The following is a 27,773-nucleotide window of genomic DNA, read 5'->3' as shown; positions in this document are numbered from 1 at the left end:
CCATGAATCATGTCAGCCACAGAGCTGAAGAAGAGAGATGGGACCATCTGTAGCAGCATATGAATGGCTAACTCACTTGCAGTGCTGTTGACACAAGCTGAAGAAGTGTGAAGAGGTTGTGCAGATTAGCGCCGGTTCTTGCCGCATAGCCTGGAAACCTGTTTCAGTCAAAAAACGAGGAAGCCCAAATACACAGTGTGCACCATTTGTCAATCTGACGTTTTTACAGGATTGCATGGGGAACGTTTTTATGTGTGTTATAAAATAAGACGAATTCTCATTACAACACATTCATAACACCTGAAGTAGAGCTGTGTGAATTGTTCTCTGGCTTCCTCGACTGGGTTTGTTTTTTGTCTTTCTGCTGAAGTCTGTTTTAGTGTTTTGAGTGAGGTGCACAAGATGCTCAGCTGAAAAATGTAGAGAGCCCCGTGAAACCACAGCTGTTAAACGTCTTATTGCATGTTTTATGAGCTAAAAACCTTATTTATGGTCCTGTTTGGAGCTGAAATGATGTGTTATTTCAGGTGATCACTTGTCCACAGCAGGCTAGTTTCAATCCCTCACATGTGCAAAGTTGCTGCTTCAGTTTCTAGTAAACAGAATTTGTTATCTTAAATTATATAGTCAGAAAACCATAAAAAGCATAATTAGGTAGATTCCAGAGAAGGTAAATTTAATATTTTGGGAAAAGCAGATGAAGGAGAAGGAATAATTATTTCTAGTTAAGGCCTAGTAACAAGATAATATTTTTAGAATGGATCGTTCACTGACTCAATGGATGCAGCACTTCTTGTGCTTAATTTATCTTAAAACAAAAGTAATATAACATCATTTTAATAAACACAGGAATCACAGACCCATTGTTCTTAAGCCGTTCTGCTACTGTGTTGTAAAAAAGTATTTGCCCCCTTACATATTTCTCCTGTTCTTGCCTTTTTTGTCACACCCATATGTTATCAAATCGTCAACCAAGTGTTAATATCAGACGAACATAAGAAGAGATAATATTAGAAACAGATGATTTGAAAAAAATGTGAAGAAATAACCCTGATTCTTATGAAATCATGAATTAACTGTGTTTTGAACAAAGGAGATTTATTTGCTGTTTTACCAAATTGCTCCAAGTGTGCATCAATGGACACGTTCACAAAATATTATTGTCATAAACCTGAGAAGATGAGCCACCTTTAAGTTGCCTCTGGCCATTTACAAATCTAAAGGGGAGAAAGTGTTACTCCAGACTGCTGAAAGTTCACACAATATTTAGAAAATGTATGGGACAACACGAGGTGTTGTGTAGCATCAACAAAAGCATTATGCAAGCTACAAAGTCGGCTTGCCCCTGTACAAATCAGCTGATGGGCGCCGTGACTATGGGCTGATTCAGGGGTGTAACAGTGGCACCTTCGCCAGATTGCTTCTTTCACAAAGCAGATAGAGAAGACAAAAATGTACCTTATTCTCACCTCAATTTGTTTTGTGAAGGTGCCTTTAGACTCGTGTAGCAGATCACAAATGAACGCCAAGCATAATGTGAGCCATTTTAGAAATGGGGCCCCCAATGCCTTAAGTCAACCACGGTGTCATTATTGAAGTAAGTACACACTATCAAGTACAGCTTTGAATGGCTAAAATAATGATTGAAAAGGGTCTTTGAGTGGCCTAGTAATAGTTAAATTCAAGGTGCGACATTTAATAAGATGTTCCAGTTTCCAAATCCTCCAAACAGAAAAGGTGCAAATACTTTATTTACCTTTCAGTAGTTCCAAGCCATTAACCACAAAGTAAGACTGGACAAGATCTAACATTCATCATTGTATATCTTTCCTCCACCTTCATAATTCTTGTTATTTAAATTTCTGAAGAGGACTTTAAAATCCCACCCTTGTTGATTTTGGACTCAAACTTTTCAACCCGTCACATTGCTTCTGAAATCAGCAACTTGAGTTTCCAGGTTTTAAGTCTGCAAAATATACTGCAAACGGCCCTGAAGTTTCAATTTGGACTTTTTAAATATAATAAAAGTTCCAGATATAAACAGCTTATGTTATTCTGACTGCTAAATACATATTTAAATCATCTCTTCATGAGCAGATTCTTTTGGTGTTTGTCCAAAACACAAAGAAATATTAATAGTAGTTATTTTTTCTTTTTTTTTTTTTTTTTACAACAATCAGTAATTATCAATAACTTTCTGACTTGTAAGTAGAGTCAAATCCATGTTCCGTCCTCTGCAATTAATATAGTGTAATGCTTTTTTTCTCATTGGAGAGAAATGTACGTAACAATAACTAAGAGGGATACATCAAATTATATTTTTCTCCTAAAAAAATGTCTTGAAAGGTCTGTAATGGACAAACCCTTTATGTAAAGAATTAGGAAATCTATTTTCATGAACACATTCATGGGTTGGACTAAAGGATAGGGGAAAAGAGCAAATTGAGATATGACCGTATTTTATTTCAACATCTCCTATTAACTCCTATAAAAAAAAACCTTTTGACCTCCCTAATTGGTGTCTCCTTTGTTATTTATCATTGAGCATGGTCTGCCAAACTGGTTTCCTCTCTGGGTTTTATTAAGGTTATAAAATCAGATGGGTAGCCTTGTCCTTCTGACTTAAAGTAATTACTTAATCTAAAGATAAACATAGTACTGAAATTAAATTCATGCTTTGGGACTGCCTTGTAAATGGAGAAATAATTATATTTCCATGACAAATTGCTTTGTCCTTCAATATGAAAGAAAACTGAAAACATTTTCTTTTTTTTTTGTATTTAAAGTGAACTTAGTATTTCAAAGAGTCTCATGGCACGTCTTAATAAATTACTGTCTGGCAAAAGTCTGGGGCATTACTGTTATATAAGAAACACAATTTAATACATAAATAGAGAACTTATGCCTTTAAAGCAAAATAGAAAAGATGCAATGACTCAGAAGTAGAGAAGAATCCACTTTGAGGACATGATGAGTGTGTTTCTGAATGTGTTTGTCTCAAGCACGATTTAGGTGTGTCTTGTGATTTAGTTAAAAAGCCGTGGCAGAGAATAAATTAGTGTGATCTTCAGACTGTGCACAGTTGTCTGTTTATTCAAAGCAGCATATCACAGTCAACAAGGAAACATAGCAGCTTGTGCTAACAAGGATAAGACCAATTTGTGTTATCCAACTGAATAAACATCAAACTTCAGTCTCACTAAATGACTAAAACTATGGGGGCACATCTTCCAAAATCACTCGAGCTTTTTGTTGAATGTTTTGTGTGTGAAATATGTTAATTCTGGGGAAACTGAAAATGTACAAACTTTCTTTTTGCACCACCACTTGTTTTTTGAGCCTTTGAGTTTATCATTCATGCATCTTGAAATAAAAACAAATGTGTTTATGCTGTTTTTCCAAACACTGAAAGCACTGCAGCTGTGAGATTCACGTGCAAAGCAGACTTTTGTGAAGATGTCCTTAATTAAAGGAAAGTTAAACTGTGACACCCACCTGAGATGAAACGTATTGACTGACTTTGCATCAAATCGAGACTGAGATGAGTCTAATTACGATGGACCTTTGGGCAGTGCAGTCGTTGTTTAAAGAGTGAGATGAGGGGTAAAAGGTGGTGTTAGGAGTAGTATTCTCCTGTGATTGGCCGTACTGTGTGTGTCAGTAAGTACTGTGCAGAATAAACAGATAAGCCAATTAGAGGATAAAGAGAGGGACTTAAGGTGTTCACTCAGCCATCTATAAAATTGACTCTTAATGTCGTTTGAGAAAGACTGGCATGTGACAGATAAAGTAAATGTAAAAAAGACTATATAATCTTACCAGCCACTCTCTTAGGTACTTTAGTTAATACCTGGTTGTTCGCCCTTTTTACCTTCAGCAGTAATTTAAAAAAGATTATGCAGTTTCTGCAAATTTGTGATCTGTACATCCACGACTCTCCCGTTCATCCATCTACCAAATTGCTCTATTGAATTGTGATCTACGGTGAACTCTTAATGTTTAAAATGACTTAAGTTTTGTGAGTTAGTGCAGAAAGTAGGCATCTGAAGATGGATATGTTGTTATCATAAAGGGATGGACATGGTGACATTACTTAGCCAGGCTGGGATTTAGTTGAAGCTCAGTTGTCAGTAATTGTTCTGGTTGATAAAAGGCAGGATGGGTCCATGACTTCATGCTGTCTCTGCTAAATTCTGACCCTAACGTCTAAGTGTTCCAGCTGAAATCTAAACTTATTGAACCAGGCAGCATTTTTCAAACTGGTTGCTATTCAGTTTTTATGATCCAGTGCAACTTATCGCTTTAGTTTCCTGATTTTAACTGGTAGAAGTGGCACCCTTGTTTACTTGACAGTTCTACTACTCGTTCTGACCTCTGATATCATCAAGGCATTTTTATCCGGACAACCTCCTATAACTGCATGTTTTCTTTTTTTTTTTGACAATCCCCTGTAAACCTTTGAGATTGTTACAAGAGAAAATCTCAGCAGCAGATCAACAGTTTCCGAAAAGACTCAAACCAGCCTGTCTGGCGCCAACATGCCACATTCAAAGTAATTTAAAGCCAATTTCTTCCACATCCCGGTGGTTGGTTTAAACTTTAGCAAAACATGCTTACCATTTATTGAAGCCTAATGTATTGTCTCACTGCCTGATTAACTATTTATGCTTCAAGCTGTTGAACATATGTACTTAATAAAGTAGCCAGAGAATGTACTGTATAGTGTTTTTGTTTAAAACATCCAGAAATTTCCAGTCAGCTACTTACCTACATTGATCTAGAGAAAATTAGTCATATTTGATCCATGTTAACACAGCAGGTCTTGATGCTCAGTTCTCATTTTTTTAAAACAACTTTACTATTTAACTTTGATCGTAATGAAACTTTTGTATGAAAAGTTTACAAACTTTTCACACGAAAGTTGCCTTTTGTGATCTGTATAGGACTAACACTCCACTCTGTGAGGCATGATTTAATTTTTTTTGTCAAGAGAATGAGAAGTTTAAATAACTTCTTTCATTCATAAATGATGTATTTGTACCATGTTCATCATGATTCGTAAAGATTTCATGAAGTTATCTATTGAATTTAACTGCAGATTGACTTTCAACTCGGCAATTTTCCTACAAAATAAACCACAGAGTGACTCAAAAAAATCTGGAATTATTGTATAAACTTTTTTAAGGAAAGGCATGGCATATTAGATTTTTTCATAAAATAAATGCAGATTGGTGGAGAGTACAAACAATCATTAGGATACACAGATGCTGTTTTAATGGGAAGAAATAACAATATAAATCAAAATTAGAAGTTTCCTTTAGCAGCAAGTACTAATTTCTTACATTCTGTCCTGATAAATTATAATACTTCATGTAGCATTACTTAGACTGTAAATTGTTCTTTAATATTTAAAGCATCTGAACACAGCCACTTTTTGGATTATTATCTTATTTGTCTTTTAAAGAAACTTGAATGACTAAAAATGAGTGATCTTTGTTTAAAATTTATTTTATGTCCATTGTTACTGTGTGTCAACATGTAAAACTACAGGTATATTCATCTTTTGGGTCCTATAGGAGAATAAAGCAGGTTCACTAACATTGTAATAGGGAGAAAAGCCTTGGAAAAATTGAAGATATACATCACAGCATGTGTTTATACGCTCACTGAGGGGTGCAAAATTACAATGTTGGAACGCGAGAGATGTTTTAACGGCTATTTCAAGTATTTATCTGAGAAACTGTTAATGCAATGCTTTTCCCTTTCCGTCCCGTCTGCTGCCGCAGCACTTCTTTGCCTTTCAAGGATGACTGTCATTCTTTTGAATTTGTCGACATACAGGCTTCTTAATCTGAAGAAGTCCTGAACACCGCTCAAATCATTCTGGCTAGTGTTTTGCAGCCTTCATTCTGCTTGGAGCTTTTTGAGAGCTGGGGGAGGTTTAAGAGATGCTTTGCCATCGGCAGCACTTTTTCCCCCCCTTTTCTTCCCTTTTTGGCCTAATGCAACACTGAGCTGAGAGAAGAATGAGTCTGAGAGCAAATATCCACAAACAGCTTCACCAGGGCAATTAGATTGTTGGTATTTCGGTCCCTTTTGCCAGAGTTGTGTTTACTGGCTCTTTCCCTCAGAGGTGAAGTGACACTGTTGTGAATCTCACTATCCATAGCCAGAGAGACAGCAGATGTGGCTACTTGTTCCTCCATCCCATTGTAAAACAATGAGATTTGATGACAAAAGCCTGGAAGAGGCTTAGAGGTTGGAGATTAAAAACTGGAACTCTGTAAAACTTTGTACTGGGTATCATGAGCATGGTGATAAACAAGCTGAAACATTTGGTTTCAAATGCTCAACCAACAGCATCTGACAAATCTCTGAAAAATTACCATGTTTTCCAGACTATAAGTCACACTTTTTTCAAAGTTTGTCTGGTGTTGCTTTTAAATGTAGGTGCAATGAATGTATGTTTTTAGTCCTCTTCATGACTCACTTTTTGACTGATGACTGATGTTTTGACTGATCTGACAAAATTAAAGTAGGATTAAGCATCACCATCTGCCGCTGCGAAGAAAGCTAATCACAGGCTGAAAGCAAGATGGCCAGACCTGGAGGAAAGAGCCCACAGTTGGGCCCTTAAGGGAAGTCCTATTGGGAAAGACTTGTGGATGGTGCAGTTACGTTTCTAGGCCATAGTTGCCAAGGAGATGAATAGAAATGACATTTCTGGCAGGCTTTCTTGATGTTACTGCTTCATTTAATGCGAACACTTCTTTGTCACCCTAGATTTACTGTATGCATCTTTGCTTCATCGGTGGAGCGGAGCCTTTCATGACCACCATGATTTTAGAGCATAGACATTGGCATGTCAGAGACTGCTAGCAGATTCCCTAAGCCTATGTTGACAGTTTGTTGAAAATCAACTGAATCATATCTTTAACATAGAGGTCACGTTTGACAGTTTCTAAATAAATGCAACTTATACTGTAGTGATACTTGTATGTAAACTGATGTGACTTGCACTCTGAAAACCATGGTAGAGATTTTTATGAGTTTAAGAAGAATTCAAATGCCCTCCATTCCCCCTAAAGCATGGATGTAATGAGAATGTAGGTTACAGAGAAAAAACTCTTTTTTTATTAGCCAGCACACGATTGAATGCACAAAAACAACAATGTCTATTTCTTGTTATGTATTTGTTCTTTTGATATGAGGTTCTGGACTTTATGCTCTTGCAGAATTGTTGACTGGTACCCTACAAAGTTTGAAGGGTGTTATGGAACAGTGGCTTGACAAAAGAGATTATATTCACCTACAGCAAAGAATATGATTTATAGAGGGGCCTCAAACAAATATCACAATAACAACATCAGACGGACGGGTCGAACATGATAATTCCTATGTGTTTACTCATTTTCTCACACTTTGTGAAATAGAGAAACGTGAAGTTTTGCCTTTTCTAATACTGTCCAGCTCTGGGGATGCTAATCGCTGTGAGCAGAGGCTTTGCAAATCTGATACCTTTGATTGGTTTGTTAATGTTCGTTTTTCTAGTATGTTACTGAAACAACATGGTGGAGGTTCTCTGCCTCTGTGTGGTGGAAAGTTAATCATTCACTACTCACAATAACCACAATGAAACAGGGGAGTGGCAGCATCACGCTATGGGAGTCATTATGGTTAGCACAGGCATAGAAGCTGGTCAAAATTGATGTAAAGATGGGTGGAGCTAATTTTAGGACAATATTGAAAGAAAATATTAAGCTATGGTTCCCAGGGGTTCTCATGAAAATGTATATTTAATAATTGACTATTTTCAGGAATAAAACAGAACACAAATTAAGTATTATCTAAAGAGTATAGGCTGTGCAGTTTCACAACATGCTTGTATATGTTGCAAAGAATGGCAAAGCATTTATCTGTCCCTGTTAGTCTTTGGATCTGTCACAAAACGCAATGAAACAAAACAAAACAAAACAAAATGAAACAAAATCCTTAAGCCTGGAAACTAGTGTTACTTAAAATCAGGACAGATTAGTAATTTATAAAACAACAACATCTCAAATGAATATTTTTCTGTGAACATCTTGTGCATGTATACAATTATTTCTTATAGTCCACAATACAGCTTCTGATAGTCTCTGCCAATACAGTTAAATAAAACAATTTTAGAGCAGAGTTAAATGGAAGCAGTTCTTATATAGATTTATTACTAATGTCAGTGGCAATGTCTCTAACCCTTAAGTCACATTACTTATTGTGCAGGTTCCCAAAACAGAGCAGACATGATGGATTGCAGTAGGGAGACAATTGGTTTGTTTTTTTATTTATTTAATTATTTTTTCAAAATATTCATACTTTGATATATTTAAGTTCTACCTTGGCTTTATTTTCATGGAGCCAAATCACTTAAAAATGTGAAATGAGTATTTCTGTGTAGTTTGACAGCAACTTGAGCTATATATTGGTACATTAATATTGACATCTTAATTTAGGTATATTTTATATCTAAGGCCTATGTGCTGACACTTGAGCTTTGTATTTATATTTAGTCAAACTTTTAATTTTATCTCATTAAATTTTTTTTTAATTCAACCTCTTAAACGGTTCTGTTAAAAACATTTAATGCTGCTGGAAAAATAAAGATCCCTCTGAGCTCATAATGCTGTATTATAAATTGCTGCTGAGCATGTGCTTCCTGCTTCTCCATAGTAAATTACTGATCATTTATCAACAGTGAACATTGGAGCAGGGATGCATTAGACAGAAACACTTTATGTTAATATCCTTCTTGAATATCTCAGCACAAGAGTGCTGCAGTGAGATACTTCAAGCCGTATTCCGGTTTTTGTGCTCCTTCGGCTTCAACTCTCAGCTGGATTATGAAACAGTGGCTCTGTGAGAGCAACTCCAATCACTGCTCGAGTGTTTACTTTAAACCTGACAATCTCGCTGGCTCGACTGCTCGAGGGGAATAAGGGTGTTTCTTCAGGCTTGTTGGTTTGTTTTTGCATGTTGACAGACCTCTTCATAAATTCACAATCACGCTTTCATTGTGTTCCTTTGCATCTCCACGTAGCAGGTGTTAAAATCTGAAGCAAGCGAGGTCAGGTTATGAAGATGGCAAAGATTTCATAAGCCTCTTAAAATTTGTGCCAAAGAGGGAGGGAAATCTTTTCATCAGATTGATGATTTTGATAATCTGCACTGGACTGAGACCAAGAAATCAGTCTGTTAAAAAGTGCAGATCATTTGTTGGCATTCTGCACTGAAATAAAACTCTCACAGAACTGATTCAGTATTCTGTGTTGAGCGGAAAATCCTTGTGGATGTGAGTATGTTGATCAATGACATCATAAAAGCTCTGATGAGTCTTTTATTGTCCGCCCTGCTCCTTCGACATCTGTTAAATCCTGAGCATTAATGCCCTTATGTGGCATTAACAACCCTAAAATTTCACTCTTTTGGTGACCATCTGCTTTTATGAGGCCATTGTGCCTCCCAGATAGCCAAGTTTTCCATTTGTCCTTATTATCTACCATAAAAATCAAATATTTAGGAGGTATTAGAGAGGGAACATTGCTGTTTGAGGACTTTTGTTATCTATTCGACATTAACTGTGTGCATGATGCAGTTGCTCATGCACTTTTAGAGCCACTTAGCTTTGCAGGGATATCATTGGTGCAATATAACTCATCATTTACAGCTGCAATAAGGGATTTTCTTGATTGTAAGGGTTGATCTCATTTTGCCACATCACATGTTGGCACTTATTTCCAAAAATACACTTAATCCTTCAGAAGTAGTTAACACAGATTTTGCTCTAGAGTGCCTACAGCGTTCTGCATGTTTTATATATGGTTATTTCACCCATTGACATTAATATCAATAAAATATCTGTAAAATATCTGTAAACAATATCTGTCTACAGATATTGGAGAATATTCATTCATTGGAGAATCATTGATGCTGATAAGGAATTTGGTGAATAAATAAATTCATTCATTGACTTGACACCTGCAGTGGTTTTCTCTTGGGCAGGGACTTTGGGACTCTCTGCCATTTGAAGAGCTTGTTTCATAGTTTCCCCAAGCAATGTGTGCTGTAAAATGATCAATGAATAAATATAAGGACATTTCCTAAGCTGTCCTAAGAGACCAAGGGGGCACAAGAACCTGTAGGCAAATGTATTAGAAGTGTAATCAAAGAAGTTTATTACCTAATAAGTCTTATGTTGATACATGAGCCAACAAGGATTGTCTAAATCAAGTCAATCATATTATACCCTACCACAGTTTTGAAGCATCTCTCAGTTATGTATTGTTTGCATTGAATGATTCAGACTTTTCTGAAATCTTTCACAGTGGTTTTTGATAACAGCTCTTCAGACTCTCTGTGTTTTCAAAACTTTTATGTTCTGGTTTTACACCTTTCGGAGTAAAAAAAGAATAAAAATCAGTCACACTGTGTCTGTATAATTTCCTGCTGGGTGCACTAACATTCTGACATTTCTATTAACATTTCTATTAACACTAACATTTCTATTTCAAATGCAACTCCCAACAAGAAATGTTGTACATATGATAAACCCACCAATAATTCAGTGTGACATTGGGCATGCAATGTGTTTTCTTTAACACAAGAAAGTTGTTTGCAGCATTGAGTTTTAATGTAAGTTTGGACTGTAGGACAAAAGGAATCACTTGGTTAATTTTTAATACCGGGTTCATTCTAACGTAGAAATGTTTTTATAAGTTTTAAAGTAACTCACCAGCTAATGGGTGCCTTCAAGATATTATTAAATGTTTGATTTAATTTCTTCTGCAATGTCATTTACTGTACCAAAATCGCTGCTTTAGTTCATTTACATCAATGATAGTATCATTTTGTTTATAGGACTGTTAGCGTATTGTCATTTATAACACCAGATTTGATACAGTAATTAGTTTAAAGCACTTTCAATATTATTTTACTTATTTTATGACATCATTTTTCTATGTGGCTTTAAAACCACTTCTTTAATTCATCTACAATAAAATTATTCTATTTGTCATTTACAATACTACTTAGTGCATTTACTCTTATTTTGCATTTTCTCCTATGTGTGACCAAAAAGCTGTCTGAAATTATCTTATTTCAAGCAACCATTGTGTTCTTCTGGCAAATAAAATTTAGAAACAGAAAATGTCAGTGGTTTTCACTTTTTTCCCCCTTTTTTGAATATTTTAATAGAATTTTAAAACAACTTTCTTTTAAGAAAAAATAATTAATCAGAAAACAATATCATCTTATTACCGTAAATACACATTTTTTTTTACTGTATTTTAATCAACTATTGTATTACACTGAGAAAATGTACTTGCCCCACTGTTATGTTTTTCTTCATGTTTTTGGTCACACTTAAATAATTCAGATCATTAAATAAATTTTAATATCAGACAAATATATCCTGAGTAAATACCAAATGTAGTTTTTAAATGATAATTATATTAATTTAGAGAATAAAATGCTACTCAAACAAAGGGCGTCTATTAAAGAGGTAATAATCTGTCACAAAATGTGGCCCAGAGCCAATATTGGTTTTATCATAATATACAATAAATTGAGTTATGTGTAAGATTAGATCTTTTCTGCAACAATCAAACATATCTAACTACTGCGAGAGTTATTAACGAACAGAGACAAAAAAATTCAACACAAGAAATTAATTATTATTATTATTGTTTTTACATTTTTATTATCTAATCTGGTGTATTATCTGCTGCTTCATCTCTAACAGAGCCTGACTAGCGTTCTTCTTTTCTAAGTAGCTCTTTGCATCCTCATTTGTAAGTTGCTTTGGATCAAAGCGACTGCCAAATAAACACAAACATGTATTAAACTATACAGACTAAACAGCTTCTCTACCCCAAACATCTGTAGCAGAGCGTTCACCACATGCGAAGCCAAACCGAATGTTTATTCTCTGATGAAGAAACAAAACAAACAGAAAATAATACATCAGATTTAACATATAAAATTTTTGAAAAAAAAGAAAAACTGATCTATCATACATGTGCTATACCGCTTTTGTTTAAAATTTTCCATTTTTCTCCAATTTTCTTTTGTGTTGCTGCTCTTCGACAACACCGAGTTAAACTGTGACTCTCTGGTAGTTTATTTATTTTTAGATCTTCCTGTACTTAATGTTTCTTTGTGCAAGCCACCCTCAAAATCTCAGTAAAAGTGTAAATACCAATTCCCAGTGACCACCAACCCAATGACAGACCACATTAATTACAGCTGCCACACTGCTCCAGCAGCGCTGTCTGATGAATTTCATGTTTCTCGCTGGCACAAGTCAATACAACTTTAAGGCTCAGGGCTTCTTAGTAATTGGAACAAACACGGCAGTAGCGATGTTTAGAGCTAAATCTTTGCCAGAGGCACAGTTCACTGCTGTCATATTATCCTCTTTGTCACACCTCTAAGTAAAGGAGCACAGCTTGAGATGCTCCGGCAAACCTTGTAAGCCTAATCATAATAATCCTTTATGAATATTCCTCATTACAGTCTGTCTGTGGAAGTTTTGTCAATTAATTCATCTGTCAGTTATAAATAAATCATTTCTATAAAATCTCATTGACTTCCTGTCCAAACATATAGACTCTGAACCCGATTTTCACTCACTGTTTACAGGAAACATTTATGCAGTTTTAAATAAGCTTTTTGTTTATGCACTTTGCTTTCTTATCACCATAATATTTCTTGTTTGTTGTACCACACAGATGTTTCTCTGAAGTGTGGTCCTTCTATTGATTTTGAGCATTAAAATGCATGTGTTCAATTGTCTTGCCTCCGGTATTTTCTGTCCTTTCAAGCTTAATTGAACAGACTCCATATCGGTGGTCTGCTCTGCTATTTTCCTATTTTTTCTGCCGATTGCAGTGAGCCAGAAGGACTTTTGTTTCCTCAGTGACAACTCAAAGGCAGGTATTTCCATCTTGCCTACTAACTGCAGGCTGGCTTTGTTTCTCACTCAGCCAACCATGAACAGTGTGCGTCGTCTACCTTCTTCATCTCCCAAGCTGTTAAACTCCTCTCTCTAAAGCTGTTTGATAAAATTGCACTCAGAAGAAATACATTTCCGTATTTAGGCTGCCAGCTTCCGTTATGTCTTTCCATTCTTGAAATTGTGTTGGAAAAACGTGAAATGTTTAGATTAGCTCAGCCGTTGCAAATTAGAAATTGAATGACTATAGGTTGACACCAGTATACTTCAATAGTTTATGGCAATCCATATGCATATAAATGCCAACAAAAACCTCAGTTTAGTCTCTGTACCTTCACTGTAAAGCTTTACCATATGTTCGTCTCTTGCCTTTTTTGTTTTTCTCAAGTACAGCTTTGTTTTTTTCTGCTTCAATAATTCTATGCTGCCATAAATTCAACAGAAAATAATAAGAAAAACAGAATTATTATAGTTATTTTTTTCCATCTTATTCTGTTCTGTTTCTGAGAAATAAACTAATTTAATAAGGTAAATAAAAATGTCTGATAAAACACACAAACAAAACAATGAGACGGTGCGTGTTGTAGAGATGGAGTGGCAGTTGTTAGTCCTCGACGCCGCCATCCTGTGTTAGATTTATGAATCTGAGAGCTGTGCTGCATGTCTCCCTTCTTCTCGCTCTACCTATTTCCTGCCTGATTTTCTGCAAATGAAGTGCCAGAAAAACCTTTAAAAAAAACTTAAGCAGATGTCTCACATTTGCCAAAAAACTTCTTGATAGTCCTCAGCGACTTTGTGAAAATGCTCTGTGTACTGGAGACAATAGTTAATCTTTCAGAAGGTGAAGCTAATGTGGCATTTAACAAAAAGAACATCCTGCCGACACTAAAACTTGGTGTGAATGTCTGGGGCTGCTTTGCTGCTCCAGAATCTGAGTAACTTGAGGTAATTGATGGAACCATGAAATACTCCATTAATAGTTTGATCACTGGGGCTCTGGGTGGCTCAGTTGGTAGAGCCTGTGCACATTGTGCAGATGATATAGTCCTGGATGTGGTCGCCCTGGGTTCGATTACCAGTCTCGGGCCATTTGCTGCATGTCTTCCCCCTCTCTCTCCACCATATTTCCTGTCAATTTGCTTTTCAGTGGAGCCCACTAGTGCCAAAAAGATCTTACATTGTTTTTTTTTTAATTTTTTATTAATAAAGGCACCAGAAAATTCATACCTGTAATAGCTCTGTGTAGCAAGCCATTTGTGCACTGTTATTTGACAATTTATAAATACAGGAACCTTTTCTATATTTCTTTGCAATCTAAGATGTTTTACGCACCTTTAGACTGAATGATGTTGATACACAACATGTAGTACACAAGCAAATATCCAAATGTACAAACAGTTGTAGATCTTGGTGACTTAGTGTGAATTCTTCCCCAGTATTAATAAAAAAAAAAATAAAATAAAAAAACTTGAGAAAAGAAACAAAAAAAAGCAATTTGGGAGTTTTAGAAATTATGCAGTGTACTTCTTAAGGACCAGTTGGATGCTCTGTTCATAAATAGTAAAATCCAACAAATTCTTCAATTAAAACTTACTGTTTAACAAATAAATAGGAAGTTGTTGAAAGCATACAGATAACATAATTTATCAAATAGCATACTAGCTGTTTCATTGTAAAGAATTTGCTCTCTGGTTTAAACCAAATAATTAACTTTTTTTTGCCTCTTTCTTCTTCCTTGTATTAATACACCATGTGATTTATTATGCACCAGGTAAATAGGGGCCAGACGTCCTACTTTATATTAAAAGAGTTTAATATATATATATAGCTATAAGAGATTATAATTTGTGTATATACAGTGTCCTTCCCATGTATTAGAACACCAGAATAAGAAGTGGAAACACCTTTCAAAAAATCCATCTTTCGTTTGAGTTGCATAATCTCGAATGCAAAAGATAACAATAAAATAAATGTGAATTAATATTTGAAAAGGAAATTAATACTGGAGAATCTGAAATTATGTATGATGAACTATTTGTTCATCTACTGGTCCCTACTCTAAAAACTGAAGATGGGTGGTCGTTGTGTCCTACAGCTGAATGATGCTGAATATATGATCAAATTAACACAAAATGGTTCACTATACTCAAAATAAACTTTCTTTCAGTCCCTAAATCTAAATCCTATAGAAAATCTTAGAAAGTAAAGGAGAGGATCTAGAACTAGGGAGATTATACCAAGAGGATTTATCAAAGGGCTCTCTGTCTGTCTGCTCCAACCTTGTGAAATGTTATAAGAGACGATGAAGTACTACCTCTATGTCAAAAGGGAATTGCACAAAGTATTGATATTAGGTGTGACCAAGTCAGTGAATTTGTGAGAAAAAAGAGTTCAAGAGTTTAATAGTATTTTTTTTCCCACTGAATAACATATTTAAATTGAAAGTTGTTCATTTCTACATTCATTCTTAGATTTTTTAACTGCAATAAAAAGGGAATGTATTCTTTAGATTTTGCACATCTTTGCCAGGGGGCTCTAATAAAAATGGAAGCTGTTGAATTTTAAAGATGCTAAAAGCAATCAGAGCTTCTAAATTCATAATTAAACATAGTTTTTGAAAATATTAGACAATAAAAGTGGCAAAGTCCATAGTTTAAACTTTAGCCCTCATCTTTAGATCTATATGTGATCAGAAACCAACAATGCACATCTTTATCTTAAATGTAATGTTTATTGGGCAAAGATCAGTCTGTTTTTAGAGTTCAAGAATGGGTGTACATGTTTGAATGTACAACAAAAAGACAGATGCAGAAACTCTCATTGCTATTCAGGCTTGGAAAGCAGGAGCAGAACACTTGAGCTAACACAGAATGAATATTCTTCCGCCATATTCATCCTGCTGCTTGAATTACCTTGTAAGTGTTCAGCAGCTATTACTAAACTCCGTCTAGAAATCACAACAAGCAGACTGAGCAGACTGTTATAATATGCAGTCATTTGCTTGAGATTAAGCAAAGCTGGAAACAAAAGAATACATCATGCAAACAACATGAACCACAGAATCGTAGCACGCAACAGGCATCATTTGGCTTTGTTTTCCATTACAGAGCTGGTTTTTTTATGCTGACGACTTTTTCAAGTTGAAGGAGTGTTTCTCTCCAGCATTTAGACTATTTACTTTTTTATACTTTTTCTGTACTCAGAGCAATTTAAAAAATATATTTTTATACATTTTGTCTTGTCTTGCTGTATCTCACATCAAAGAGAGGCTGTGGAGCCCAAAATAACACAACGAGCAAACCAAGGAAATAATTTTCAGAAGATCGTGCCTGAGTTTAGGTGTCAGTGTGGTATTGCGGCTCACTTTATTCATAATGTGTTGGAGAGGATTCGGGCCCCGTATGCACCGCAATTAGAGCAAATTACTTTGACGTACTCATCTGTCTGTATACTGACGTCAAAGAAGAAGGTATTGAGGGCTTCAGATTTCTTTTGTTCCAGACTTTAATATTTTGCACTTACAGTACACTGTGGTGGAGTAAGAATGGGATAAGACCCAAGGATAAAATGATTGAAATTTTCAATCTGGGCCTGAACAGTAGGAATGAGCTGCAAACCAAGCATCCCTTTGGGGAGAATTGTATGGATTATATTATCCTGTTGCTGGTCCACAGAGACCCTGGGCAATCACTCAGCTGCTTTATATCCTCTCGGAGGTGCTGCTCGATGCCGCTGTGTTCCTTTCCTCACCTTGAAGAATGTATGATGACTGTGATCAGGCGTTTTCATCTCTAACACCTTTTAAGTTGCAGATTCTTATTCTCAGGTGCTATAGGCCACCGAGATGCTTTGTGTTGCATTGCCATCCCAGCAGCACATTACAATAGATTGTATGTTTTTCAAAATATAGATCCAGACGCCGCTCCAGAATACATAATGAGTTGCTTTTGTCTATTTCTGTGTGTATGCACAGATCATTTAATCTACATTTAACTTTCATCTTAATTATAGCAAGTTTTTTTTTTCTTTTTTGTATAAATGCGCACAGACATCTCAATGAATAACTTTGAGGAATTTGGATTTGATTTGTTTTATTTATTTATGTGGAATTTTGTGCAGTGCCAGGCGTGGCGATGACTGTGTTGATTCGGGCTCTTACAAAGACCTATCTCGATCTCCGTGGTTGTGTCCGGGGATTAAGCAAAGCTGAAGGCAGGTGCATCATACGTGGCTCCTCCGGCATACACGGTTCAGATGCAGCTTAGTCCTCCCGACGCATCGACCTCTAGCCGCAGGCACCTGCTGCATCTTGCCAAACAAGACCTTGACTTTCACACCTGTGTTTCGGGCAATCAGTAGGTTTGGATGCACACCTGAAGCCAGGTTATTCAAAATAAATAAAAAATACAAACTCCAATGCTGTCTTGACTTGCACTTAAAAAAACCCAACATGAAACACAAAAATATGCAGCTGATGAAGCCACAAGATGTTTAATTTAAAATAGTTTAATTAAAAAGCACGTTTTTCTTTGTTTCATGAGAAATGTTGTAAGTACATTCATCAGGACATGTCAACCACCACAAAGTTGATGATTGGAAATTTGAACTATCCAGCATATGCACATAGTTCGAAGGCTTCAACCACCCCCTCATAAATTCAAGGAGTATTCATGCATTTCTACAGAAATTATGTTTAAAGTACTAAATGAAAGCTGAAAAAAATCCCAAATTGCTTGATTACGTAAGATGCAATTTAATGACTCAACTCTGCTAAGTATCAAACATAAAACTGCACTTCTTGTAAAAAAAAAGATTCATATTCCACCAATCTGTGAGGAGAAGGCTTTGAGCTGTACAATGAGGCTTTGTAAATCCATGCTTTTGTTTGAAAAATCAACACTGGTTTCATGGGGGCGGGGGGACAAATTGCTTTGATACTGACAAACACTAGAGGAGCATCTTGATAGCAGCAGGTGATTGTTGTTCAGGCCACATAAAACACCTTTAACCTCTTCGTTAGACATAAATGTTTGCCTCATAGCTTATTTATGCATCTGTAGTTACATAGGGTATATTTGAAACCATCAATTATATATAACACACACAGGCAGGCTGCAGTATTTTCTACATTCACCTATGTGCCATTTACTGTGTATAGTTATGCATTGTATCTTTTGCATTAGTTTAGTCAGTGCATAAACTATTTGCAATATGCAATAGTTTCTTGTCTTAAACAAAGAACACATAAAGACCCTCAAAGCATTTTTTTTCATTGTTTTCATTGTTTGTTGTTTTAAAATTTAAAACACAGCAGATTACATTGAATCATGAAATCTTCAAAAGGTCAGTAATGACCATAATGCAAATCTTACATAGAAATCCATCCATCCATTTTCTTACACACTTGTCCCTAGTGGGGTCGGGAGGTGCTGGTGTCTATCTCCAGCTAACGTTCCGGGCGAGAGGCTGGGTCACCCTGGACAGGTCGCCAGTCTGTCGCAGGGCAACACAGAGACAGAGACACACTCACACCTAGGAAGAATTTAGAGAGACCAATTAACAGTCAAGTTTTTGACTGTGGGAGGAAGCCGGAGTACCCGGAGAGAACCCACGCATGCACAGGGAGAACATGCAAACTCCGTGCAGAAAGACCCTGGGCCGGGAATTGAACCCAGGATCTTCTTGCTGCAAGGCAACAGCTCTACACACTGCGCCACTGTGCAGCCCCACTTACATAGAAATGTATTCTTTAAATACATTGGCCTTTATATGTAAATTACCAAAGTATGGGAACCTAAAAGTCACTTTAAACCTTGAGTTCAATTTTTATTTTCCACAACGGAGCTGCAGAGGCGAAGACAATAAAGGCTGCAAAACAAGAAAAAGAGCTGGTAATAAAAAAGCGGCAGCGATAACAGACTCTTCTTTTTATAAAAGGTGGAGCATGTTTTTCTAAAACTAATCACATTTGTGGAGTCTGATTTGTAGGAAATTAACTTCAAAATTACATCTCAAAGATCCAGACAACCTATGTTTGAATTCTGCCACCCACCTCGTGTTTTGAATAAATTAAGCTTCCACACTTGCAACATTTTATTTATTCATAATTTTTCCTTTTCTCTCTGACTTTGTAGTTTTTTGATAGTCAGAACTAATTTGTACTTTGTACAAACCATCTTGACTTTTGTTGCAAATGCTGTCGACAATCTCATTCAGATAATCAGGTTGAAAGGCCAACATCTTCTTTATCAGAACCTCCACAAACACATGTGCCTCAGCACAAACACATGTGCCTCAGCACATGTGTTTGTGCCTCAGCACAAACACATGTTTTGCTGATATTTCTTCAGCAAAACAGAAGAAATATCTCAGCAACAAGTGACTTTACCTTGATCCTCTTGTATGATTTAAATGATACGGCAGAGATTGAGATGTGAGTGAAATGTGTTCAGTCATCTGCTGCCATGGTCACAGTCTGTACGCCTGACAAACGAAACGAAAGCTAAAGACTGGGGCGTCCTTGAGCTAAACTGAGGTCCATTACCAGCCTATAACAACAGTTCACCCCAAAGTGGACACAATGTCTGTGTGTTGTTGCACACACACACACACACACACACAGTCATTTAGTAGTTTTCCTTCCTCGAAGAATCACCGTCTTGCTGGATGCATAGTTTTATTTTTAAACCTCACACTGAATGCTAACGTTTAGCGCTGCCAACCAAGCGAGTTGCATTTTTTGCATATCATTCATCTAGCTTTGTGAAACCAAAATACAGCTCATTTTCTTTAAATCACCACTGTTTCCACTTCCAACAAAATTTTTCTAACAATATGAAGTCTTGAGCACAACAAAGCCAATTTCCAATTTCCAGAGCTGGTGGCAATTAGAGACCCATGTGTAATACCAAACACAAGCTTTATTCGAAAATGGAATCATTTTCCTGCTATGTTTCAATTTCTATGGTTAAATATTTAAACAAGGTTTTCTTAGTCCAGTGTTACACTCCTATACTGTATCTGTTTATTAAACAACCCACTGAGTAACGCCTGAGCATGATGCTGCCTCCCCGATGACTTACAGTAGATGTTCTTGTTTGATTTGTAGGCAAGCAGGAATTATAGCCCAAATGTTGATGCCTGGTTTCATCAGACTATAAAATATTCTCCCCCATGGTTTTGTGAGATTTCAGCCAGGCAAGAATGTTTTCTTTGGAACAAAATGTTTCTATCTTCCAACCCATGTGGAAAATATGGGGAGTTGTTGATGCATGTACAAAAAAAAAAAAAAAAGAAAAAAAAAAAACACCAACCAGAAATTTGTGCAGCTCCTTCAGAGTTGCTGAACACATTTCATGTCAGCTGTACATATATTGATGCTCTGCCATTTCAAAATAAGACAAAAGCTATAATTTAGATATTTCTCCTTTTTCTTTGTCAATTCTCAAACCTGGTAAGTTTCACTTGGCAAAATTTTGATTTAGGAAGAAAAACCCTCACTCTGTTTTACGCTTCTCTGTAATCAGACTTCCCTTTTAACTCATTTAGACTAAGAGTTTTATTTCAGTCATTCATGAGCTTTGGATCAGTTACCAGATCCTGCAAGCAAATAACTCCCTTTGATGTTATTTTAATCTTATGAAAAGCACTAGAAAGAAAGAAATCTTTTTAAAAAGATACCTTTCATTCCAGTTTAGAAAAATGTTTCAAAAATGTATTTTCATGAAAACACATTTGAAGTTATGCACAGTTTCTAAATCAGAAACTTGCAAATATAAGTTGTTGTTTTTTTTTTATTACAAATGCTTGTTAGAGTAAAACCACTTAGAGTCAAATGGTAGGGTCCAATTTCTTTTTGTATCAGAAATCAGTGTGAATCATTTAGATAGATTTTTTTTAAATATCAGGTGTTTACATGAAAAAATTATTTATGTGTTCACCTGTTTGTGCTCTTCACAGCTACACACGACGTGTTGTTGGGAATGGAGTCAGAGCTCAGAGTACCAACCCTGAAGTCAAAGTAAAAGGAGAAGACCCTGTAATAAACCAGATCATCGACAAATTAAAACACATCAACCAGGTGAGATTCTTTCATCCTTTGTGGATTTTATAGAGAACTACATGATTTTACTCTCATTTTCTTCAAATCTATATTTACACGGTTCATTTTGTCAAACATATGGTAACTATGCCCATAGGAAATCTGTTAATTCCCTTTGCTTCTTTGTTAGTTTTTCATAAATTGACATCCCCCTTGTTTATAAGACTTAAATCTTTCACTTTTTACCTTTAATTCTCATCAAATGTTTTTTTTTACCCTCTCGTATATTCCCGGTAAATACCAGCACAGAGAAAAATAGTCTCAAATGCAGAATCATTTCTAAGGCAATGAATGAAACAAATCAATCATTACACATTTAGAAAGCCATTTGGTCTGCTTTGTGTGCCTTCATATTTACAAATTTTTTTTTTTTTTGCTCTTTTCAAAATCAATGTGGCTTTTTCTACCTGCCAGTCTGCCTTTATGCGCGTGTGTGCTGCCATGGCACCTCTCAGTGCTGTTTATCTCTCCGCATGATGAGATTAGAGCAGTTTACGGGAGCACTTTTCTTTCCTCTCGCCTCAATAACAGCTGCTCTGGCTGCATTTAGGCTGTCGAGCTGCAGCGGCGGCTTCAGATGTCTATTGCTTCGGGTTCCCAAGTGGCGGGCTGAAGGCCAGGTCATCTCTCTTGACCTCATACTGGCACCCCCTCCTTCACTAATTCTCACCATCTGTGGGGTGTCAGAACACATAAATCTATATCATAACCATCAGAGAGCCTCTGTTCTGCCTGGTTGACATTCACTGTGTGTGCAGTGTCTTTTGCCTTTTTTGCTGTTTGCATCCTAAATGTGTTTCCTCGTGTGTCTTTTGGTTCTGCAAATTTTTAGTTTCAGCAGGAAAGATTGTTTTGTAATCTTGAATACTCAGGGATGGCTTATCTGATTTGGAAATGGTTTATGTGATTTACTTTAAATACTATGGAACAGATTATGATTATGAGCTCTACCCAGATTGTATAATCACTTACAATCTGCTGAGACCAAGTATTTCAGCCAGTGTCATTTTAAATCCCATGTTGTTCTTTCCGTTCCAAGTTGTTGGTTTGACATGTTTTATTATATTCGATGCTATTTTACATTTTCATAACATTTTAAATATGCCTCTCATTATATTTTCAGTTCTTCCGTTGCTCTCTCTTATATTGTAACAAAAATAATTTGAAGACGAATCCCTGATGGAGTTCTTTTAAAATCTACATGCCAGCAGCTTGACATGTAGATGAAAAGCTAACTACAGCTCTCTCCACTTATTGGTTGTCTTGATGAAGATGAATAATAGATTCAAAAGCAATCAATGTTTCAGTGCAGAAGCCAACTTTCACTTCAGAAAATGTAGAAATGTTCAACCTCTATTTTGAGTATATTTATTTATTGAGTTGGGAAATATTTCTATGAAACAGATGTAATGTAATTCTTTATTTTTGTAATAACTGATAGCTTTTATGTTGACGAGAGACTTTCGAACTTTATTAAGTAGCATTTGGCTTCTTGTTTCGCTGACCCATAGATATGATGTGGCACAGAAACTTCTTTCTTTTAGTTACTCTGCAATGCAGACAAGACAAGAGAACATGAAACTTAAAAAAGGCAGATGTTTGTTGCTTTTCAAGTCTCGGAATGACTACAATAAAATAACTACCATACTGTATCTATTTACCAACCAACAATAAAAAGACATTTTAAAAAACTGAAACTGTGACAACTAGAGATAGAAGCTCCAAAAGTGCTTTCCAATTTGGTACGTAGACATCTTTAGCAAAACTATGGAGTGGTCTTTCTGAAAGAATTTGAGAAGATTATGTACAATATTTTTAATTGGTAATTTTCTTGCCTTTTGACAATAAAGGTAACTAAACATACCTTGGCTTGGAATAAGTATTTTTTCATCAACTAAATAAATTAGGTAAGTGAAAAAATTTGGGACTAATTAAGCTTTCTCCCTCAAAATATCAATAAAATAAAATATTGTTGCCACTCAGTAAGTCCACAAACAACAAGCATTTGTTTCAAGGAATATACTTGTTGTATAGTTCTGTTTATTTATTATTATTATTTTTTACAATGGTTATGTTCCTAACAAGTTTTACGTAAACACCAAAGCAGACTGACAGTACCGTTACTTCTAACTGAATAATTTTATTTTCTGTTATTCTGTAATACTTTGACCCAATTCATTTTAAGATAAATTAGGACTTAAACCTGAGACTGATGTGAGTTGCCGTTTTTAGGCATCGTTAAACCAGTAATGACTAAAAATAACAGAAAGGCACACCAGTGATGAAGCACTGCAATTTGACAGACTTAATGTCAGTTACCTTTTTTGATGAATACACTTGGATGCACTCGGTTGAGCTATAATTGGGAATCAGTGAGCCAAATCCAGAGACACACAGCCAGTTGACCAGTCATAAAAACGGATTTGATGCGCCTAATTTAACTTTGTGTTTTGGCCAAAGAGGCTGCACAGGTCAGACTTTCTGGGCTTCACGCAGCAACACGGGTGAGTAATTTCCTCCAAAAGGCACGCAGTGTTTGAAATCATAAAGTTGTTTTGGGGGATGTTGTTGCATATTAATGTGGTTTTTATGATACTCTATTCACACAAACGGGGATTCGTGAGTGAAATATGTAGGGGAGGTGCTGGCAAAAACCACTGGACCAGTATGCTTAACATGATGGTCAGAATGGGTAATGGAAGCCATGTTTTATAATGTGACTAAAACTTATTGAACTTTTGATAACTTAGTGTAATCTGTTCCTCTAACATTTAGAGCATGAGTAAAATACATCCTTACTGTAGTGCATTGTATTGGAGATGCATATTCATGTCAGAAAGGTGTCACATGAGGGAGATGAGGATCAAATTATATGTGCATACAGATGTGAAAAAAGTTACGATAAGCCTTCAAACATTGAGCACTTTATTCAGGAATATTCACATGCTCATGTCTGATCTAATGTTTTAATCACTGGAAAAGACCACAAAAATAAACCCTGTTTTGCAAAATGAATACAAAATGTCTTTTTATTCACACTAAAAGTTATGACCTACTAGCCAGCCTCAGCCCTCTTTGGTGGAAGAAGCCTCAGTGAGATGTTTCTTGTTGCTACCTAACAATCCCTGAATTCTGCCTGAGGAACATTTGTCCCACTTTTCATTTTCAGCAGAGAGATGATGAGGGGTTTCTTGCACATACAGCAAGTCACCTCACGCTATCTTAATGAGATCAAGATCTAGGCTTTGACTTTTTCCAGTGCCTTCTATTTTTTCATTTTTAGCTAGTCCTGGTGGATTTGCTTGATTTTTTGGTTTTGTTTTTACAAATGGTCTCAAATTTTCCAAAGTAGCAGGATTTGTGGTGGATTCTGTGATGGTGAGCTGGCTAGCTTTTTGCTTCACATTTTATTTGAGGTTCTTTGGATCTTCCCAAACATGTCCTCTACTCTGGTGTCCAAATGAGAAATTTGGACATCAGATAATATATAGTTACACATGCATGTTCACCCAAACACTTGCATATCAATAGTAGCAAGTCCTGCATGATATTTTAAACCCTGGTGAGAGTCATAAGCTGCTGCATCCTCAGAAAGTTCTTTTGATCTTGCTGTGGTGTTCACTTTCTCTTCAACAGTCAGAAGGACACCAAACTAAATGTCTGAGGTTTAAACAGGGCAAACCTCCTTCAAAATCCAGGGTAGTGATACGCCGTTGTGGGATGTGGGGCATTTGAGTGGGGAATTGCATTGTATGATGTCTTTTGTTTGTCTTTTTTATGTAAATTACATAAAACTTAGTTTTGTTAACATAAATATTAAATATTCATATGTCCTAATATGCTAGAAAAACATAGAGGCTGTGATAGGATTTGCTCACACTTTCACATGACTGTTTGTCTGGACTTTAATGAGGCTAATGTTTACATTTACAAAGTTTAAAAAGAACTTTCAAGTTTCATCGACAGGAGTAAATTTCAAACCAGGCCTTTTCAGCTTCCCAAGCTGCGTTTTCTTTTGAACATTTTAAATATGGTTTATTTACAAAAAATCAGCAAGTAGGCAGATTTTCCACAGACACGTTTACAATTACGATCTACAGAGAAAGGTTTATTCTGTACACTGTATTTGCCCAGGTGTATAGACGATTACGATATCATACTATAATCTTTAGTAAGTAGAGCTCTTAAGTTGAAGCAGATAACATTTTACTATTTGAGCTTCTAAATTGTATTAAATGGGCTCATCATCAGTTGTTTAGTTTTACTTCTCAGATTTTGAAGTTAAATTTACTGAACAGTTATAAGGGAATTTGGGCTATCTAGTTGCTGAATGGTTGATTATTAGTTTTTAATAAGCTCAGCTGGCTGAGCGGTTTTCTTATCTGTCATAAATTACTCTGCCTCCTACTTAAACAATGACCTTTCTGTAATTATAACACAGCATTTGATTCATGCATAATTGTTTTAAAAAACCTTTAAAAAAATTTGACAGCTCAAAATAGGCACAAATAAAACCATTGTGTTTGTTTTTTGGCAGATCACTAAGGTTAATTATAATACATATTTGTTCTTTCAGACATATCTTACTTTAACTAAAAATGTCTCTGAGAGGGTTTTTGCTTACTCCCATTGTTGTTGTTCTTTTCCATCTCAGGGAAAAAAACAACAACCTGACGTGCCTTGCAGTCTTAATGCCACAAATTAAGGTTCCTTTTTCTATGTGGACAACCTTAACAAAGGTGTTGCAAGTCTATCAACCGCAGTTAAAAATACAAATATCCCCCTGGCATAACAATACAGAGTCCTCATTAGTCCCTGGAAATACAAATAGCACAAATGTAAAATGTCAGAGAGTGAGAGTGTTTCTGTTAATTAAAAGAAGCTGTGTTATGTGATTGCTGTAATTTTTTAGCCCTTACATGTGTGGTGTATGAAGTAATTAAGATTCTACAAGAGATTTCCAAACATCACATTGCTGCTTTCATCGGGTTGTAAATGTGACTGGCCACGGCTAAACTAGGAACAAGTATCTACCCCTGGGGGTTTTTGAGTTGTTTGCAGATTCTGAAAGTGCAGATTCTACGCTTTATAATGATGTCAAACAAATAGAAATAAGAAAATGAAGAAGCATTGGGACACTAAACAAGATCAGGGAGAAAAAAGCCCTCAATTTTTAAGAGTTATTCCTAAATCTGATCAATTACATGGGCTTATTAACAATTAAGCAAGATAATAGCAGAAGATAATAGACACGACATGTTACACACAAAAAATATATTTTTAGCCCAAAGAAAACATGATGTAAATAATTATTTAATTTTATTTTTATCAGCCACAAGATGTAGTTCATCAGCATGGTGCACACCACTGCTCATTCACCTGGCCACAACTTTTAACATCCTAAAAAGAATAAAAGTTCTGAGGCTCACTCCATGAGAATGAGAAAAGTAATCCTGCAGACATGAATATGTCCAATCATACAAGCAGTCTTAGCATTGTTTTTTTTCACCCATATTTCTCTGCTGAATGTCGTCATCTCCGAAGGATCATATTTCTAACAGCACATTACTGGCCTGGGTTCAGGGTGCTATGATGACAGTATTAATTAGCCATGTATTTTCTTCAAACTTGCATCTTATTGGCTGGATTTATTCTGTATGCAAGCCAAATTCAAACACAAAGTTTACTATTTTAAAACCTCTGAGGCTTCTATGTAGTTGTTTTTTCATGACCTGGACTAATATATCAGTATTTTCTGAGTTAGTGGTGGTTTTTTTATCTATTTCTTTAATTTCTGTGCTAGTGACTTGCTCCTGGTTTTCTCCTGGTATGTCACAAGTGTATTTTCATTTAATGCACAAAAGTGTTTTTATACTCATAGCTGAATCGTTTACTGTGAATTTCTTAAAAAATATATGTATCTTTTGAGAAAATTGCGTATCTATGAGCCACTAAACCACAATTGAAAACATTCGTAATTCTTCTAGTTTCAACATTTTGCTGCGTTTTTTGTTCATTTTCTTTGCATGGGGTAAAAGTAGAACTATCCAATTTACAGTCCCTATCTTGAATGTAATCATACAACAGAGGGTTCTCAGTTGTGTGATTTTGTAGTTAAAGCCAACTCGTGTTGAAACAACATTTGCTCTCCTGCACAAGTGCTTTTTGCCAGGACTTCATTGCATGTGCCAGGAGTGCCTTCAGCACAAGCAGACAAAGAAGACAAAAAAACGACTGCAGGGAAAACAGTGACCCTTGCCTTCTCTTGTATGTAGTCACGACGCAAACCTCACAGATCAACGTTCCACAAGCCTTTCTTTGCCAAAGGGAATTTCAAGATTATGTTTGGATTTCATTTCAACAAATTCAAGTTGCAAGCAAAATAAACAATTGCAGAGACTACTTACTGAAGACTAATTGATCTCTACTGCTGGGTCAAATTGACTCTCAAAGGGGAGAGTTGTTGCCATGCTATAGGTGTAAGCCTCATATTGATTAATAATGTACCGACTTGCAGAATAATTCATCACTGGGCATGTTTTCTTCATGTTGCTGATGCAAATAGGAAACATACAGTATAAACAAGCAGAAAAGGATGTTCTCTGATAGGTTTTGACTATATACAAAAAATTTTTGAAATGAGAAAAGCAGAAGAATTTTCAGTGAGGTCAAACTAAAACTGAA

At 35.9% G+C, this 27,773-nt stretch overlaps 1 protein-coding gene across 1 annotated transcript in view; it reads left to right on the top strand.

Moving 5' to 3' along the window:
- Window positions 1-27,773, top strand: part of gpc5a (glypican 5a) — a 125,826-nt gene that overhangs the window by 38,251 nt on the left and 59,802 nt on the right. Inside the window, exon 7 of the mRNA XM_032561617.1 lies at window positions 20,948-21,068. Within this exon, the coding sequence (XP_032417508.1) occupies window positions 20,948-21,068 (121 nt within the window). The remainder of the gene's footprint in view (window positions 1-20,947; window positions 21,069-27,773) is intronic.

The sequence above is a fragment of the Xiphophorus hellerii genome, chromosome 4 (genome assembly GCF_003331165.1).
Source record: "Xiphophorus hellerii strain 12219 chromosome 4, Xiphophorus_hellerii-4.1, whole genome shotgun sequence".
In the NCBI taxonomy this organism is placed as follows: Eukaryota; Metazoa; Chordata; class Actinopteri; order Cyprinodontiformes; family Poeciliidae; genus Xiphophorus; species Xiphophorus hellerii.
The sequence above is the reverse complement of the archived record's forward strand: the minus strand, read 5'-3'. Positions and strand labels throughout refer to the sequence as shown.